This window comes from Pleurodeles waltl, chromosome 8 (assembly GCF_031143425.1).
Source record: "Pleurodeles waltl isolate 20211129_DDA chromosome 8, aPleWal1.hap1.20221129, whole genome shotgun sequence".
Lineage (NCBI taxonomy): Eukaryota > Metazoa > Chordata > Amphibia > Caudata > Salamandridae > Pleurodeles > Pleurodeles waltl.
Window position 1 is genome coordinate 164,362,113 of NC_090447.1, and position 18,369 is coordinate 164,380,481.

General features: G+C 44.0%; 1 protein-coding gene across 2 annotated transcripts in view; it reads left to right on the forward strand.

Moving 5' to 3' along the window:
* LOC138249850 (glutamate carboxypeptidase 2-like) overlaps window positions 1-18,369 on the forward strand; it is a 477,831-nt gene that overhangs the window by 274,662 nt on the left and 184,800 nt on the right. For both annotated transcript variants that reach the window (XM_069204011.1, XM_069204012.1), the window contains exons 10-12: window positions 1,475-1,594; window positions 6,778-6,860; window positions 10,263-10,326. In XM_069204011.1, coding sequence (XP_069060112.1) covers window positions 1,475-1,594; window positions 6,778-6,860; window positions 10,263-10,326 — 267 coding nt within the window. The remainder of the gene's footprint in view (window positions 1-1,474; window positions 1,595-6,777; window positions 6,861-10,262; window positions 10,327-18,369) is intronic.

Here is an 18,369-nt window from a genome sequence, read left to right on the forward strand (position 1 = left end):
TATCAGTGCCAGGGCAGGAATTCTCTGGCACTGATAGTGCCTACTGCTATGGTTTTCGTGGCGGTAAGATTGCCACGAAAACCATAGAGGTAGGCGGGGTCATAATCCCGAGGGTGGGATTGTGACGCCCGCCTAGCTGGAGACCGAAGTCTCCAGCCCAGTGGCTGTTACCACCCGGGCAGACGGAGTGGTAAATTGGCGGTTTGGCTCACATAATTTGGGGAAAGGTAACAACAGCCTGTTGGCAGTACCTTTCCCCAAATTACCACCGTCCTCCAGGGTCGTAATGACCCCCTCTGTATCAGTTTAGAATGTTGATACTACCACTTAAGGGTTCTACCTTCAAATGGTAGATTTGCTATTACCACAATTGCCACTTGTTGAAGCTAGGCTTATAAAGACCCTATATAAGTCACGCTGTTGATAAGTGAGTTGCATTTGGTTTTTAAAATGTCATACTGTCCAAATAAAAGCATTTGGGAAATATCACCCTCTAGCTACTTAACCCTCCAGAAGCAAGGTCACTCACTGTCTGCTGCTCTGTATACATTTTTTTCAATCCAGGCAGTGTCAACATTCCTATTTGTAAAAATGTCTCAGTGGTTCCCAAACTGTGCGCCGCGGCTCCCTGTTGCGCCGTCAAAACTAGCCAGGGGCGCCGCACACAGTCTGGAAACCACTCGGAGGTGCTTTGAATCGGTAGCTTTTCATCGTGGTATTGGAAACAAAACCCCCTGCATTAATTATTGTGACCAGCGGAGGGCGCCAAAGTACCATTAATAATATCCCTATGAAAAAAGAACAAAAATAGTTTCCAATAAATGGTTTTCAGCAACCTGAAGGAGAGAATAAAGAAGACAAACTGTAAATAGTGTAGGTACAGGTACAGGCTGGGATTACGTTCCCCCACCCGCCAAAAAAAAGTAACATAATGGGGAGCCGTGGCCAACACGGCCAATAGGTCAAAGGAGCCGGGGATCGAAAAAGTTTGGGAACCACTGGTTTAGCCAAAGAGCAGCTTTAATTTAACTTCTCTTCGCTGATTTGGTCAGTGTGCTTACACGTGATAGCTACCACATTAGGGTTTTACTCTAAAAAAATGTTAGACACCTCTGCATTTTGTCAGAAAAAGTTACTTACCGTGACACTTTTAATGTTTTTGGACATTCAAATCATCACAGAAGTCAAAGAACCAATTTACATCTGTGATTCAAACCTGTTTCCCAGTAGATATGTAAGATACCATACTGGTAATACGGCTGACTGTGAGGCAGTCGTTACGTTGATGAAACCTGTGCTTCGCAGAGGCTTCTGAAATATTTTGTGAAATTTAAAGTGGCCCATAAAAAATATTTTCCATATTGTACAGATCCCTGTGAAGTATGGGTGTTTATACTACTGTATGTTGATATATAAATTCTGTTAAAGTAGCCTTTAGTGAGTTATTAAAGGTACAGTCGATTTTATTTTCCAGATCGGTATGTAATCCTTGGAGGCCATAGAGATGCCTGGGTCTTTGGGGGCATAGATCCTGAGAGCGGCGCAGCAGTTGTACATGAGATTGTGCGCAGTGCTGGAAAGCTGAAAAAGGAAGGTAATTACTGTGAATATTGGAGAAATAAATAAAAGTTTTCTAAATCTTTTAAAATTAAAAAGTACAGGTTAAGATTTTTCATAAAATAGTTTAGGAGTTGCTGTAAGTTCTAGCTTGCTTTTTTTGTTTAATTCGTGGTATTCATAAACTGTGACCCTAGTCCTAAAGAGGAGATGAGCAATGTCCATAGTACCAGTATCCAAAGCCAATATGTTGGGATACATGTGGATAATTTTAACATGAAATGTATGTAAAGCTGACACATTATTATAGATGAATGAGAAAATAAATCATGTAATTTACAGATTCAACATAAATACTGCTTACATCGCTTTAAGACAATGTACTGGAACCGCAAAGCCTAAAGCCCCAAAACAGTAAGCTGTTTTCTGGACGGTGTCCCTGGCTCGTCCTTAGCAACATGACTCAAGCACAGAGGATTTACTCAGAGAAATGTGGTACAAGTGCTACAATATTAAAAGAACAGTAGGGTTCAGATATGCTGAAGTAAGTTAATAAAAAGAAAAAGTGTTTAATGAGCAAAATGTAACAAAATGGACAACATTGACTGTAGGAATTAAAAGTTACAGCAAAACCAAATAATATTTTAATACAACAAATGGGAACGTAAAAATACAGTGTTTGCCAATGTGATTTTGTAGTTCAAAGAGTTTGCATTTTTTTTAGGATCGCTCAATGATCAACGACAGATTCGTAGAATATTTTAAACTTGGCCTATAAACTATAGCAGAGAAAAAAGCCACAGGGTCTTCTGTAGTCTTGAAGTGTAGACCACAAAGCCTATTAAAGGGAAAACACTAAAATGAAACCAATAAGGCTTGAAATAGGCTTGTACTCTGCAAAATGTCTTGTTGGGCTGTTTCTTGTTTTTAGGTTGAGCCTAGGCAGCGGGCAAGCACTGTCTCTCGACATGTTGTAATCCACATCTGGGGGCTTGCAACACACCCCGTCTTGCGCCCATCACTTCCATTTGTTCCTTGGCCTGCCTTTCATAATTCACTTGATTTCGTAGGTAATGCTTTACATCTGTCCTGCCTTGAGGCTTCTTTTGTACTGCCTTGGAGGCTGACCCCGTTGCATGGATTATTGCACGTTCCGCCATATTGCATAGTGTGGCGCACTATTTTTTCCTTTTGTCTTGCCTCTTCGCGATGAGTGGCTGTATGTTGTTTTTTCCTCTTCCTTGTTTTATACATGCAGTTGCTTCTTTGTGGTGTCTGCGCACAAAGGCTGCAAGCTGGAGGGTTGCTTTTTAATTTATTTAATATTTTAAAAAAGGTTCATATAGCGCAAACAGGATCAGAGGAGCGCTTTAGATCAGGACGTGAAGTTTCATATAGCGTGCACTGTTTGTCTTTGGGATTCTGGCTCCATTTTTGGAGATGTTCTGCAGACCAAAGACTTGGGTTGTGGTGGTGGGAGGGTAAAGAGGAGAGAAAAAACTTTGTGCATGCACTGATGTAGGCAAATTGAATATTATTGTGCTCAAACTCCACTGCAAGAATAGAAAACTGACTACCCGCTCCTTTTCCCAAGAGACACTGAGTAGGGGAGATATGATTTGGTGGTAGTGCAGCCTGTAAAGGCTGCTTCCCATGTGTCTGAGGATCTACCATGTGGAGAGAAGAGTTAGAGACCACCAGTAGCCTTCCAGATGATGTCGTTTATGAATGACTATAGTTCAAAACTTGCAGGCCTGGATGAGACGCTTTCTGCTGTGTGGTAGTACTGTGATATTGATACTGAACAGGCCCCTCGCCTGCAATGACCAGAGTGTATGAGTTTTGGAATTTCTGCAATATGTTACTGTGGCACCTAGATGATTCAATATTCATTGAATAAGTCTCTGGACCACTGGCCTTTTTATACAGGATTACTCATAAGGTGTGAATTTGGTTTGGGTAACATTTTTCTCTCAAGTGTTAGCTAAAAGGGCTTTTATTCATGTTTTTGAACTAAAAGAAGGAATTCAAGACAGACTACAAGAAACATTCAGTAGCTAAGGTAACTTCTTTATTTTTAGGTGCAGAGTTAGAATATTTTCCCTTCAATTAGGCGTGCCATAACTACACTTTGTGCAAATGTGGAAACTGTCCTTTATCAGTGTGTGGCTGAAGGACAGGCAGCTGATGTAAGCATTTTGAAACATCAAAAACACCAGATGTCGAGAAAATATATTGACTGATCGTGCCAAAAACAAGATTTCCTCACACATATCTGCTAATCTAGAACATCATATTGGACACATGTTTGATGTAATAAAACTTCCACCTGTTAAATTGAATAGATCTGTTCATTTATCAGATGTAAAATTTCATCAGAAATTCTTTATTGAAAATCTATTGTTATTAGGTTTATATTCCTTGCCCAAGAATACTAGACCTAGTAAAGATTTTAAGGTGTAAGCTATGTCCTCAGTCTCCAGACAACTGAGGGATTATTCATCAGCCAAGTGTTTGCCCCCCCTCATTTCTAGTGGCCTTTGACTATATGCAGTCCTACTTGAGTGTGAGGGTTCAATAATCTAGATGGCACCTTCAATTAAACCTATCCTTACAAAATTAAGTAAACACTATCATAAAGAACACCCTTGCCTCATTGGGGATCCATCCACTGCTACTACCACTGGCAAACATTACATTGATCCTCTCCCTAGTAATGTCGTACATAGATTATTGCAATAACATCTACATATGTGCCAGGAAGTGGGTTATTATTTAGGGTGGACAGGTGTCCACCACAAGGTATAAGGCCCCCACCTGCTAGATGTCACGCACATTTTACATAAACCTGTGCTCGATCCATGGTAAAGTGACACAAAGCAGTTAGACTTACACGAAGGGCAATTTTTAAAGTATTTAAGCAGTGCATACACAGTAGACAAAGTCACACAAAATACAATAGAGTTCTTAAAGCAATTTTAAAATAAAGAGAAAATGTTTATGAGTGGAGCAGTGTTCTCACCTATTTCTCATCTAATTTAGGTGAAGCATAGACAGGCAAGGTGCTGGAGAGCTAATACAGATTAGCCTACAGCAGCTTCTTGCAGGTTAAACAAAACTTTCAAAAATTTGAATTTCCACTGTATTTAGTGTTTAATTTGCCAATGTTAAGATGACATTTCCAAACCTAATTATAAGGTTGCTTTAACCTTTGTATCTTTCAGTGAATGTGTGGGGTTTTTAATATATGTTTATATCTTAACGCCAAACCTAACTATAATGTCACTTTAACCTTTGTTGTTTCTTCAATATTTATATACATGTGGATACTTTTAATTTTTAAGCTTGAAGAGGTAATTATCTTTCAATACTAAAAACATCTTGTACAGAGGTTATGCTCCATTACTCTGTAGTGTGTAATTTTGTTAGTGTGGTGGTGTCCTTTGTTTATGTAGCACAACAAATGGTGATAGCAGCCACAAAGTGATCACTTGGGCCACATTCTACCTATGGTGTTTTTCTCGTTACCATTTTAGACAAGGACCTGCCATATGCAAATCGGAATGGGTCCTGCTTCTGTAGGAACAGTACCACCCAAAATGCAGCCCTGTCCCATTTAGATGAAAACCCAAGACACCCCACACTGGTTTCAGCCTACTTAGGTCTCATCTGTGAAGTATAGGTTGAATCATGTGGCATAGTGGGTACAGGACCCATGTCTGGGCCTATCTGTCTCACTTTGGAAGTCTGCTGCAACAAATAACAAAGTGTTGGAAGGGATGTTTGAATTCATCTTAGCCATTGGTGCTCACTTAGGACCACATTCCAGCCCATGGTTGTACGCCTGCCATACTACTGTAGTCAGAGGCCTGCCATATCCAGATCATTTTTGGTCCAATAGGAAAAGTACATGCCAAATATAACAGGAACTATACCATACAGAAGCTTAAGTAAATCACAGCCAGTCATGACTTGTGCTTTTGAGTTGTCTTATGCCACATTTCCTTTAACCCCTACATGGCTCCTACTGTAACTATTTGTTTTGGCTCTTCTCATACAGTAATGCTCCCACACAAAATACTTGAGTATACATCACAAGTGTCACACTAGTCCGAGATTGGTGAGTGAATACTCGTATGTGATCATCAAACAGGTAATTGAAAGGTCACCTCACCCACAACGTATTGTGGTATGCTTTATCATAGGAGACCTTTCACACTGGAGTAGGATGATGCCACTCCAGCGGGCTCAGCATAGTGGATGAGACTTGGGAGTTCTTAGATAACTGTTTCAGGACAATACTGTTGGTCCTGTGGAAATTGTGAAATAAAAAGGCTAAAAATACCTAGGGGTGTACCCAAAGGAATTATCTTTATTGCTGGGCACCCCTGGTATTGGTTAAAATGACAAAGGTATGGTCAGTAGATCAAATTATTTGTCTGGCCATTCTAAAGGTTGAAAGTGGCCAACATGTTTCAACCTATCTTGTCTGCCTATGCGGATCAAAAGGTCTTCATCAGGGTAAGAAGAACAAAGCTGCCTAACAATCCCAGGCATGCACTACATGCACTGTTGCAGAGAGAAGGAAATTATCCATACCATGTTAACGTCTGGTCTGACATCCACCCATGTTAATTAAACTAAGGGCTTCATGGATCAGTGTGTGTGGAGGGGTGTCACCTGCAGTCACACATTTGTCAAGATTTTGGCGCAAGCCCAGTATGCCTGCACTGCCGTATTGAGTTCCCCGGATTGGCTTGTGCCGAGCTCTTGACGAATGTGTGACTACAAAGGTGATGCACCCCACACTGATCCATGAAGCCCATATTCCAAACCCACATGATGGCGAAGTACAAAATGGACACATAAGCATAAAAAAATAGACCTCTCTATTAATCCTGTTTCATTTTGGAGTCCTGGAAGGAATGAAGATGATGGAACTATTTTAGAGACAATTACAACTGTAATTTCTGCCAGAAAACAATTAAGGGGTTTGCCCTCTTTTAGCTGCAAATAGTGAACAGGGGCAATATATTGTCTGGAAGCAAGGAGCATGCATTTTGAAGCCTAAATTAAAATCAAGTTCAAAGTTCAGTCGAATAACTACAGAGGCCTAAACACTTTTGAAATGGGCAAATCAGATGGTTTGATTTTAGTCTATTGAATTGTAGGTTTAGTAAATACTAACAGGCAGTTATTTTTATGTCAATAATTTTGCAGGATGGAGGCCAAGAAGGACCATGATGTTTGCAAGCTGGGATGCTGAGGAGTTTGGACTAATGGGTTCAACGGAGTGGGCTGAGGCAAGTCAACCAAGTGCATTTAGTGTTAATATTCTTAATATGAGAATTTTGAGAAATACATTTTTGGAACTGAGGGACTTTTTGTTGAAGTTTCTAGATATAGTGGCCATTTTATAAAGACATGTAAGAGTTCATAAAAGAGTTATCTTCTCATTTCTTATGTACTCTTACATACCTTTGTGAATTTGCCCAAAACATCTAAAATGGGAATCAAGTGGTAATATCCATGTACAATTAGTTTAAACGAAAATAACTTTGCACTTTTACTAACAGTGACTTGGACATTTCTGGGCCCACTCACAAAGCCATGTAAGTGTTTATAAAAGGGTACTCTTGTAGTACTACTTCCCATACTCATAAATGCTTTTGTGAATCTGCCCCTTAGAGAAAACATTTTAGGTTGAAATGACCACTTAAACAGGTGTTTGGTAATATTGAAATATTTTGAGATGCTGTCTATAATTTGAACTATGAATTTGTATGAGACATTTGCAAGTGCAACTCGTGGTCACCCAAAGCGAATGGTTAGAAGGTATGGCCAGAGTTTATCTTGGAAGCATTATATGAAAATGAGCTTGAACATTTTTAAAACTTATTTTATGCAAAAGAGTGTAGAGGTTTTGAAGTTTCCAAATGAATGTAAAACATAGCCTTCATTCTTGGGTGTTAAGTACAGCTCCAGAGTTTTTATGCATAGGATTCCAAGCATGTTCTCACTATATGACGTTATTACATCAAGGATTCATAATACTTTATTTTTGTAGTGCAGATTGGCACCTTATTGTGTATAAGCTTCTAAATATCAAATTAATCAGATGATCAGCTCATGTCAGTGTCCTATATTCTTAGCATGTCATTACAGGAATATATTTGACATGTGGCTGCATATTATTCAAGGTCTTCAGACCTGAAAGCTATCTTCCTTATTGATTTTCAAGTCATTTTTTTATATATTACATTTTCGCAGACTTGTGAAATGTTTCTGCCCAGTTGGCTGTCCATCTTTTAAGTGATTCTGAGGCACCTGCATCTCCAAGTTAATGGTGCAGATGGTGATTGTCATGAAATATATGATTGCCAACTGCAGTCAGCTGTTGACATAAGGAGATGCCATCACTATAGGAGCTTTACTCCAAGATCAGCAAAAATTAATATTTAGCATCTGCAAAGGAAAAATAGGCTAAAGTAGTGGGTACCATTTTTCTCTCAGATGAATAGATGAATCAGCCTGCTATTTACGGGGAAGGAGCTAATGGAGCAGCAAGGAGTGGAAATCATAGAATGTAAACAGAGTTGTCAATGTTAAAATAATTTCTGTTGGTCAAGTACAAGGGTCTTGAGCAGACGCTCGAAGATTAAAGGCAAATTGGAGCATCGTTGACTAGGTATTAAGTCACTGCTACAAATGCCTGTTGCTGATCCAGTATAGAGAGGTTGTGACAAATTATCATTAGATGAGAATGCCTGAAAAGTATAAGATAGTCTAAGGAACAGCATCAAACGCCTTTTGTGCAAAGAGACAGGTGAGTACTTTGGGTGGAGGGTAGTTTTTGACTTGGAAGATTTGAATATATCTATAACATGGCACATGTTTTTGATCCCATTCTTATTTTATTATTTACATCTGTATGTTTTAATGTATAGATTAATTTATCTAGCCTATTTTTGAATATGTATATTAGTATATCTGTTCATTACATGTATAGACGTATATTTTAAACTTCTGACTTGCTTTATGGGCTATGATAAGGTGTTAATTTAGCTTAGGAAGTACATACTGTTAATATTGTGGTTGAAATACATTCTATGAGGCATGCTACTTTTTTAAAGAATATATTATAAAAACAATCTCCGCCCAAAATGATATTTCCCATATCTCTTGCAAAACACTGTGCAAACATGCTTCCCGGTGTTTACCTAGATGTATATCTTTGATTGTCTAAAGGATGCTCACAGAAGCAACCTCTTTGGAAGGCAATGGCAAAATTATAGTCCTTTTCTTGATAATGCTGCTGGACCTAGTAATTGACAAGCTCTCCCATTCCTTCTTTTCATGAAGAAACTAAAGACCCACTTTAAGTACCACCTCTACAGATGATGAAACGCAACTCATAATTACCCTTGTCCTGCCTCCACCTCCTCCCTCATTATCATTAGGTGCTGGTCTACTTTCTAGCTGAGTTTTTGATGTGAATTCACCACGATTCAGTAGGGAATACTTTCCTGTTGAAGACGCTAAAACAGTTCAGACCCATTTGATAAATGGAATGCACTAAAAAAAGTCTCAGAAGCATCATAAATTTATACGTTTTTTTTCTTCATAAATACCCTTTTTGGCCTCAGTTCCAGTTAAATATTTAAAAGTCTGCATCATCAATTAAATATGTCAGACAAACGTGTTTGCCCCTTGCTTACATGTTCTTTCAACAGGATAATGTAAAGAGGAAATCTGCATTCAGCCTGTTAAAAATTGATTTCAGTAGCTTTAAACGATGGGAAGTTATTATGATTTAGAAATTATGTGCTGACCAAGCTTCTGTTACCTTTCAGTATATATGTTTTCTGTCATACATCCTCCATGTGGCCGCACTCAAAATATGTCTTGCCGTCACGAATGGCCTTCAGATGTGGGTTTCACGTGAAACATGACTCATTAGCCCATCTACTGCATTCTGTTTAATGTGGTCCATCTGTACAAAACTGCACTTCTTCGACTGAAGCAAAGCTTGATGACTATTAATTTTTCCACAGTTCCATCTTCCTAACCCTAAACACATTTCACTCTTTCTACTTGTTACTTTGCTCCATATAAGTTTATTTGATGTGCAGTATATATATTGTGTTCAATATATAGTTTACCATGTAGATCTTTTTGAAGTGCATGTTATCTGTAAGGACCAGTGGTGTAGTAATCTATCTTTCTGAAACACACAGGAGTACATGTATGTTTGTTCCAAGAGTGGGAATCGCAAGGAAAATGTTTGTGGATTCACAGAGGACTGTGCATTTCCAGGTGTTTTTTTCATGAACTCACTCACTGATACAACTCTGTTTGCACAGGAACCATGAAGTTTGTCCTTGGAAATATTTGACCCTGTACTACGTTTTACTTGAAGAAGTGCTGAGACCGTGAAACATGATCTTAGAATTTTTACGAGCAGATCATCTTTTTTGGTACATCCATGTCTAACTTAGGTGCACAAAACTTTTTTGAATGAAACCCTTAGATTGTCACATTTAACTCTAGGAATAGCCGTACCCAAGTATTAGACGTGCAGAGAGTAGGCAATAAAACACAGAATTCAAATTAAATTTTTTAACTGAACTGCAAGTCGGCTGATAATCTTGAGAGAAACCATACTTAATTACATTTAAAATAAACACTTTTTTTCTCACTTACAGGAAAATGTCAAAATACTTCAAGAACGAGGGGTAGCTTACATTAATGCTGACTCATCTGTTGAAGGTAACAACCATAACCTTGTTTTTAGTACTTAGATTTAAAGATACAAATACTGTTACTATATTAGTCACATTTTTTGCTTTCCGTGTAGTTATTTGTGGGGCCTATTTAGATAAATGATTTCATTTAACAGATTGCAGGCTGCTGCAGCAAATTTGTGCAAGTTTTCATATGCTTCCCCACTGTTTTTGCTGGTTTATAGACTCTGCGCACTTTACCCCTGCTAACCAGGGCTAAAGTGCATATGCTCTCTCCCCTAAAACATGGTAACCTGGAATCATACCTGATTGGACTATTAATTTACTTATAAGTCCCTAGTAAGGTGCACTTTATGTGCATAGGGCTGGTAAATTAAATGCTACTAGTGGGCCAGCAGCACTGGTTGTGCCACCCACTTAAGTAGCTCCTTTTCCTTGTCTCAGGCCTCCCATTGCAAGGCCTGTGTGTGCAGTTTCACTGCCACATCGACTTGGCATTTAAAAGTTCTTGCCAAGCCTAGAACTCCCCTTTTTCTACATATAAGTCACCCTTAATGTGTGCCCTAGGTAACCCCTAAGTCAGGGTGCTGTGTAGGTAAAAGGCAGGACACGTACCTGTGTAGTTATATGTCCTGGTAGTGTAAAACTCCTAAATTCGTTTTCACACCACTGTGAGGCCTGCTCCCTTCATAGGCTAACATTGGGGCTGCCCTCATACACTGTTGAAGTGGCAGCTGCTGATCTGAAAGGAGCAGGAAGGTCATATTTAGTATGGCCAGAATGGTAATACAAAATCCTACTGACTGGTGAAGTCGGATTTAATATTACTATTCTAGAAATGCCACTTTTAGAAAGTGAGCATTTCTTTGCACTTAAATCCTTCTGTGCCTTACAATCCACGTCTGGTTGGGCTTGGTTGACAACCCCTTGTGCATTCACTCAGACACACCCCAAACACAGGGTACTCAGCCTCACTTGCATACATCTGCATTTTGAATGGGTCTTCCTGGGCTGGGAGGGTGGAGGGCCTGCTCTCACACAAAGGACTGCCACACCCCCTACTGGGACCCTGGCAGACAGGATTAAACTGAAAGGGGACCTGGTGCACTTCTTAGCCACTCTTTGAAGTCTCCCCCACTTCAAAGGCACATTTGGGTATAAAACAGGGCCTCTGCCCTATCTCATCAGCCACTTGCTGGAGAAGAAACCTGAACCAGAAACTACATCCTGCCAAGAAGAACTGCCTGGCTGCTCAAAGGACTCACCTGTCTGCTTTCTACAAAGGACTGCTGCCTTGCTGTTGCCCTGCTGCCTTGCTGAACTCTTGTCTGGCTGTGAAAGTGCTCTCCAAGGGCTTGGATAGAGCTTGCCTCCTGTTCCCTGAAGTCTCAGGACCAAAAAGACTTCTCTTTTTCACTTGGACGCTCCGTGCGCCGAAAATTTCGACGCACAGCTTGTTCCGCGGCGAGAAAAACGCTGCACACCAACGCTGATCGACGCGACGCTCTTGGGACGATCGAAAATCCGACGCACGGCTTCGCAAGGACAACGCCGCCCGACCTCTAGAGGAGAAATCGACGCGACGCCTGCCGTGAGATCGTAATTTCGACGCGCAGCCCCGCAGACCGACTTCGAGAGGAGAAATCGACGCAACGCCTGCCGTGAGACCGTAATTTCGACGCGCAGCCCCGCAGACCGACGCGCAGCCGGAGAACAAGCAGGAAAATTCACGCACAGACCCGGGACATCTGGTAATCCCCGCGATCCACAGAAAGAGACTGTCCGCGCACCGGAAAACGACGCACGACTTCCCCACGTGGAAAATAACGACGCAAGTCCGTGTGTGCTGAGGAGAAATCGACGCACACACCCTTTTTCCACGCACCTCTTCTTTTGTGGCCCTCTGAGGAGATTTTTCCACGCTAAACTAGGTACTTGTGCTTGAAAGAGACTTTGTTTATATTCTAAAGACTTAAGACACTTTATATCACTTTTCAGTGATATCTCTACAATTTCCCATTGCAACTTTATTCTTTTTGACCTACAATTATCTTGATAAATATTATATATTTTTCTAAACACTGTGTGGTGTATTTTTTGTGGTGCTATATGGTGGTATTGTATGATTTATTGCACAAATACTTTACACATTGCCTTCTAAGTTAAGCCTGACTGCTCGTGCCAAGCTACCAGAGGGTGGACACAGGATAATCTTGGATTGTGTGTGACTTACCCTGACTAGAGTGAGGGCTTTTGCTTGGACAGGGGGTAACCTGACTGCCAACCAAAAAACCCATTTCTAACATTGGTGATCAGCGGTGAGGATAGGACTTGTATTTGTGCAGTGACATACAGTAGCTAAGTATTTCACTACCTACCCACAGTTGAAGGTCAACTTGTTTTTTATCTCTTTTTGAAAACCCGATTTTTTTCCTGACAATTTTCAAAAACTAAATCCTCACTCAACATGTCTCTGACTGGGTCTCAGACAGGGGACTTTGACCTAGTCCAGTTGGATGCATATACGGTCAAACAACTAAGAGGATTCTGCAGGGCATTGAGGGTACTCACCCAAGGGGCCTCCAAAAAGGAGGACTTTCAAGTGGCGCTGAGGGCCTGGGCAGAAGCCCATTTAGAGGATGATGAGGAAGAGGAGCCAGAACATGGCCCCTCAGAGGAATTTTCACTATCTGTGGATGGTGTTACCACTGCAATTGTGCCCCCTTCCAGACCAGGGAGCAGTGTCTCTATGCAAAGCCTGACCGCAGAGGAAAGGAGAGAGGAAAGGGAGTTCCAATTGCAAATGGCAAAACTGAAAATTGAGGCTCAACAGGAGGAGAGGAGGGCAGAGAGAGAAGCCAAACAAGCTGAGGCTGAAAGAGCAGCCAAACAGATTGAAGCTGAAAGAACAGCCAAACAGATTCAAGCAGAAGCTGAAAGGGCAGCCAAACAAGCGGAAGCTGAAAGAGCAGCCAAACAGGTGGAAGCTGAAAGAGCTTTGGCTGAAAAGAAACTATTGTTGGCTCATGAACTGAGTCTCAAGGAGCTGGAGATCAAGGCGAGACAGTCTGAATCCAGCAATAATGGTGGCAGCATACAGACAGGACCTGCTGGAGAAAAGAAGGTTCGTATACCCAAAAATGTGGTGCCCAGTTTTGTGGTGGGAGATGACATAGATAAATGGTTAGCTGCTTATGAAGTTGCACTAAGGGCTCATGAGGTTCCTGAAGGGCAATGGGGGGTAGCTATGTGGGGTTATGTGCCGCCATTGGGGAGGGACACACTTCTCACATTGGATCAACCTGATCAAAACACATACCCACTTCAGAAAGCCACTTTACTTGCCAAGTTTGGGCTGACCCCTGAGGGATACCGTCAGAGGTTCAGGGACAGCACCAAACAAACCACACAAACATGGGTAGATTTCTTTGATTTCTCCAGTAAGGCACTGAATGGATGGGTGTGGGGCAACAAAGTAGCAGATTATAAAGGTTTATATGACTTGATTCTGAGAGAGCATATGCTTAATACTACTTATACAGAGTTGCGCCAGCACCTAGTGGACAGTAAGCTGACTGATCCCAGGAAGCTTGCTGAGGAGGCGGACCTCTGGGTTAGCACCAGAGTGTCCAAGAAGGTACCTGGGGGGGACTCCCACAAAGGTGGTCAGGGTTCCCAACAGAAGAAAGAGGGGGGAGATAAACTTGCAGATAAGGAACTCTCCAAAGGCCCCCAAAAGAATTCCCAGGGAGGGGGTGGCAACCCTTCCTTTTCCAAATTTGGGAAAAAGCCAGGGACATATGACAAGTCAGGGAAATCTAGCCCCAAATGCATGGAGTGTTACCAGTATGGTCACTACAAAGGCGATCCACAGTGCCCCAAGAGGGCACCGTCCACTACCGGACATGCACCTGGGTTGACTAGTGTAGCGCTCTGGGGGGGAGATGGACCCACGTAGCTTTGGGGAGCAGGTAGAGATTTCCCTAGTGTCCCTGGGAGAAGGAGAAATGGTGCCCAAGGCCCACATGCCCAAAAATACTTCCAAGTACCGGCAGTGGGTCACCATTGATGGGCAGAAGGCGGAGGCTCTGCGTGACACAGGAGCCAGTATGACTACTATCAAGAGTCAGCTGGTGTCAACAGAGCAGATAGTCCCTAATACATTCCACCAGGTCATAGTCGCTGACAATCGCGAGAGTCACCTACCGGTGGCTCTGGTTCCCTTTGAGTGGGGGGGGTCTCTGGTACTCTGAAAGTAGCTGTGAGTCCTGCCATGCCTGTAGATTGTCTGTTAGGCAATGACCTTGAGCACACTGCTTGGAAAGAAGTGGAGCTCAGGTCTCACCTGGAGATGTTAGGGTTACCTGAGTGGGTCTGCATGACCACACGGTCCATGGCTGACCGAGAGGGAAGTCAAGGGCATCTGGAGCCTGGAACGATGGCCCAGAGAGCTGCCAGGAGGAGGGACCAGGGGCGCGGGAAACCGGCCCCAGAAGTTCCCGCAGTGGCTGACGGGGCTGCTGAGGAGGAGGCTCCCGAGCCAACTGGGGAAGACATTGCCACCCTAGGTGACTTACCTGAGCTTGCTGGCTGGCAAGTTGAGGGTGGACCCACCAGGGAGGAATTCTGCAAGGCGCAGAAAGAATGTCCCACTCTGGAAGGTTTGAGGAAACAAGCCTCAAACCAGGCAGCAGGTGACGCCTCTGGCGATCACCACCTATATTGGGAGAATGATCTCCTCTACCGTGAGCCTAAGGTTCCGGCCTTTGGGGCAGCACGTATGCTGGTGGTCCCCCAATGTTACCGAACCTTCCTACTGGGTCTGGCTCACGACATTCCCCTGGCAGGACATTTGGGGCAGGGCAAGACCTTTAACAGGCTTGTCACCCACTTTTATTGGCCCAAAATGAGGACACACTCAGATAAGTTCTGCAGATCTTGTCCTACCTGCCAGGCCAGTGGTAAAGCAGGAAAAAGGGTTAAAACCCCCCTGATTCCACTTCCGGTCGTTGGCACCCCCTTTGAAAGGGTGGGCATCGACATTGTTGGTCCCTTGGACCCCAAAACTGCCTTAGGCAACAGGTTCATCCTGGTTTTGGTGGACCATGCCACCCGTTACCCAGAGGCAATCCCTCTGAGGACCGTAACCGCACCGGTGGTGACCAGAACTCTGATGGGGATATTTACCCGTGTGGGGTTCCCCAAGGAGATAGTGTCTGACAGAGGCACTAACTTCATGTCTGCATACATGAAGTCTCTATGGGATGCGTGTGGTGTAACCTACAAGTTCACCACACCCTATCACCCCCAGTCTAATGGTCTTATGGAGAGATTCAACAAGACCCTGAAAGGCATGATTGGTGGGCTCCCTGAGGCCATGAGGCGTAAGTGGGACGTCCTCTTACCATGCCTTCTCTTTGCTTACAGAGAGGTCCCCCAGAGGGGAGTAGGGTTCAGTCCCTTTGAGCTTCTCTACGGGTACCCTGTCAGGGGACCCTTAAGCATTGTCAAGGAGGGATTGGAGAAAGCTCCAAAGACACCCCCTCAGGATGTGGTCAGCTACATGTTGGCCCTCCGCAACCAGATGACCCGCTTCTGGAAAGAGGCCCAAAGTAACCTTGAGGCCAGTCAAGAGGTAATGAAACACTGGTATGACCAGAAGGCCACCCTGGTAGAGTTTCAACCTGGAGACAAAGTGTGGATAATGGAGCCAGTAGAGCCCAGAGCTCTCCAGGACCGCTGGTCTGGCCCATTTGAAATAAAGGAGCGGAAAGGGGAGGCCACTTACCTAGTGGACCTCCAAACCCCTAGGAATCCCCTAAGGGTGCTCCATGTGAACCGACTAAAAGCTCATTGTGAGAGGTCGGAGATCAACATGCTTCTGGTCACAGATGAAGGAATGGAAGAGGAGAGTGAACCTCTCCCCGACCTCCTCTCTGCCCAAGAAGGTGATGGGTCAGTAAGCAGGGTCATTCTGTCTGACTCCCTGACTCTAAACCAGAAAGGAGACTGCTATGAGCTGTTGGAGCAGTTCTCCCCCCTGTTCTCCCTTACTCCTGGACTGACCCACCTCGGTGTTCATGATATTGACACTGGTGACAGTCTCCCTGTGAAGAACAAAATTTACAGGTTGTCGGATAAGGTGAAGGCCAGCATCAAGGAGGAGGTCTCCAAGATGTTGACTCTAGGGGTTATCGAGAAATCCAGTAGTCCCTGGGCCAGCCCAGTGGTGTTGGTCCCTAAGGCTACTGCCCCAGGTGCGAAGCCAGAACTCCGGTTCTGTGTGGACTACCGGGGTCTCAACTCAGTCACACGGACTGATGCTCACCCCATCCCCCGAGCTGATGAGCTCGTAGACAGGCTAGGCGCTGCCAAGTTCCTGAGTACGTTTGATCTTACTTCAGGGTACTGGCAGATCGCCCTGACTGAGGGGGCTAAGGAAAGATCCGCATTTTCAACCCCTGATGGCCATTACCAGTTCCGGGTGATGCCGTTTGGGTTGAAAAATGCCCCCGCTACCTTCCAACGGTTGGTTAACGGGGTCCTAGCTGGCAAGGATGCCTTCTGTGCAGCCTACCTGGATGACATAGCTGTCTACAGTTCCAGCTGGGAGGAACACCTGCTTCACCTCAAGGAGGTGCTTCAGGCCCTGCAACAGGCAGGCCTGACCATCAAGGCTAGTAAGTGCCAGATTGGGCAGGGTTCCGTGGTGTACTTGGGACACCTAGTGGGTGGTGGCAAGGTGCAGCCACTCCAGGCCAAGATTGAAACCATCAAGGCCTGGCAACCACCGCGAACGCAGACTGAGGTGAGAGCCTTTCTAGGCCTCACAGGATACTACCGCAGATTTGTCAAGGGCTATGGTCCCATTGTAACACCCTTGACAGAACTCACTTCCAAGAAACAACCTAGGTTGGTGAATTGGACAGAGGCTTGTCAGAAAGCCTTTGACGCCCTGAAGGAAGCCATGTGCACGGCCCCCGTGCTCATGGCCCCTGACTACTCCCAGGAATTTATCGTGCAGACAGACGCTTCAGAGCATGGCATAGGGGCAGTCTTAGCACAGCTGAATGAGGAGGGCAGAGATCAACCGGTAGTCTTCATTAGCAGAAGGCTATTACCACGGGAACAGAGGTGGAGTGCTATTGAGAGAGAAGCTTTTGCTGTGGTCTGGGCACTGAAGAAGCTAAGACCCTACCTGTTTGGGACTCACTTCCGGGTTCAGACAGACCACAGGCCCCTCAAATGGCTCATGCAGATGAGGGGTGAGAATCCAAAACTCTTGAGGTGGTCCATTTCCCTACAGGGGATGGACTTTACGGTGGAACATCGCCCAGGGCTTGACCACGCCAATGCTGATGGTCTCTCCAGGTACTTCCGCCTTAGCGATGAGAGCTCCCAGGAGGTCGGGTAGCTCTCCCCACTTTCAGCTGGGGGGGACACATGTTAGACCTGACAGCCTTAGGGTAGTCACCCCTAACTTTTTGCCTGCCTCCCTCCACTTTTTGGACACTGTTTTTGCTGGTTTATAGACTCTGCGCACTTTACCCCCTGCTAACCAGGGCTAAAGTGCATATGCTCTCTCCCCTAAAACATGGTAACCTGGAATCATACCTGATTGGACTATTAATTTACTTATAAGTCCCTAGTAAGGTGCACTTTATGTGCATAGGGCTGGTAAATTAAATGCTACTAGTGGGCCAGCAGCACTGGTTGTGCCACCCACTTAAGTAGCTCCTTTTCCTTGTCTCAGGCCTGCCATTGCAAGGCCTGTGTGTGCAGTTTCACTGCCACATCGACTTGGCATTTAAAAGTTCTTGCCAAGCCTAGAACTCCCCTTTTTCTACATATAAGTCACCCTTAATGTGTGCCCTAGGTAACCCCTAAGTCAGGGTGCTGTGTAGGTAAAAGGCAGGACACGTACCTGTGTAGTTATATGTCCTGGTAGTGTAAAACTCCTAAATTCGTTTTCACACTACTGTGAGGCCTGCTCCCTTCATAGGCTAACATTGGGGCTGCCCTCATACACTGTTGAAGTGGCAGCTGCTGATCTGAAAGGAGCAGGAAG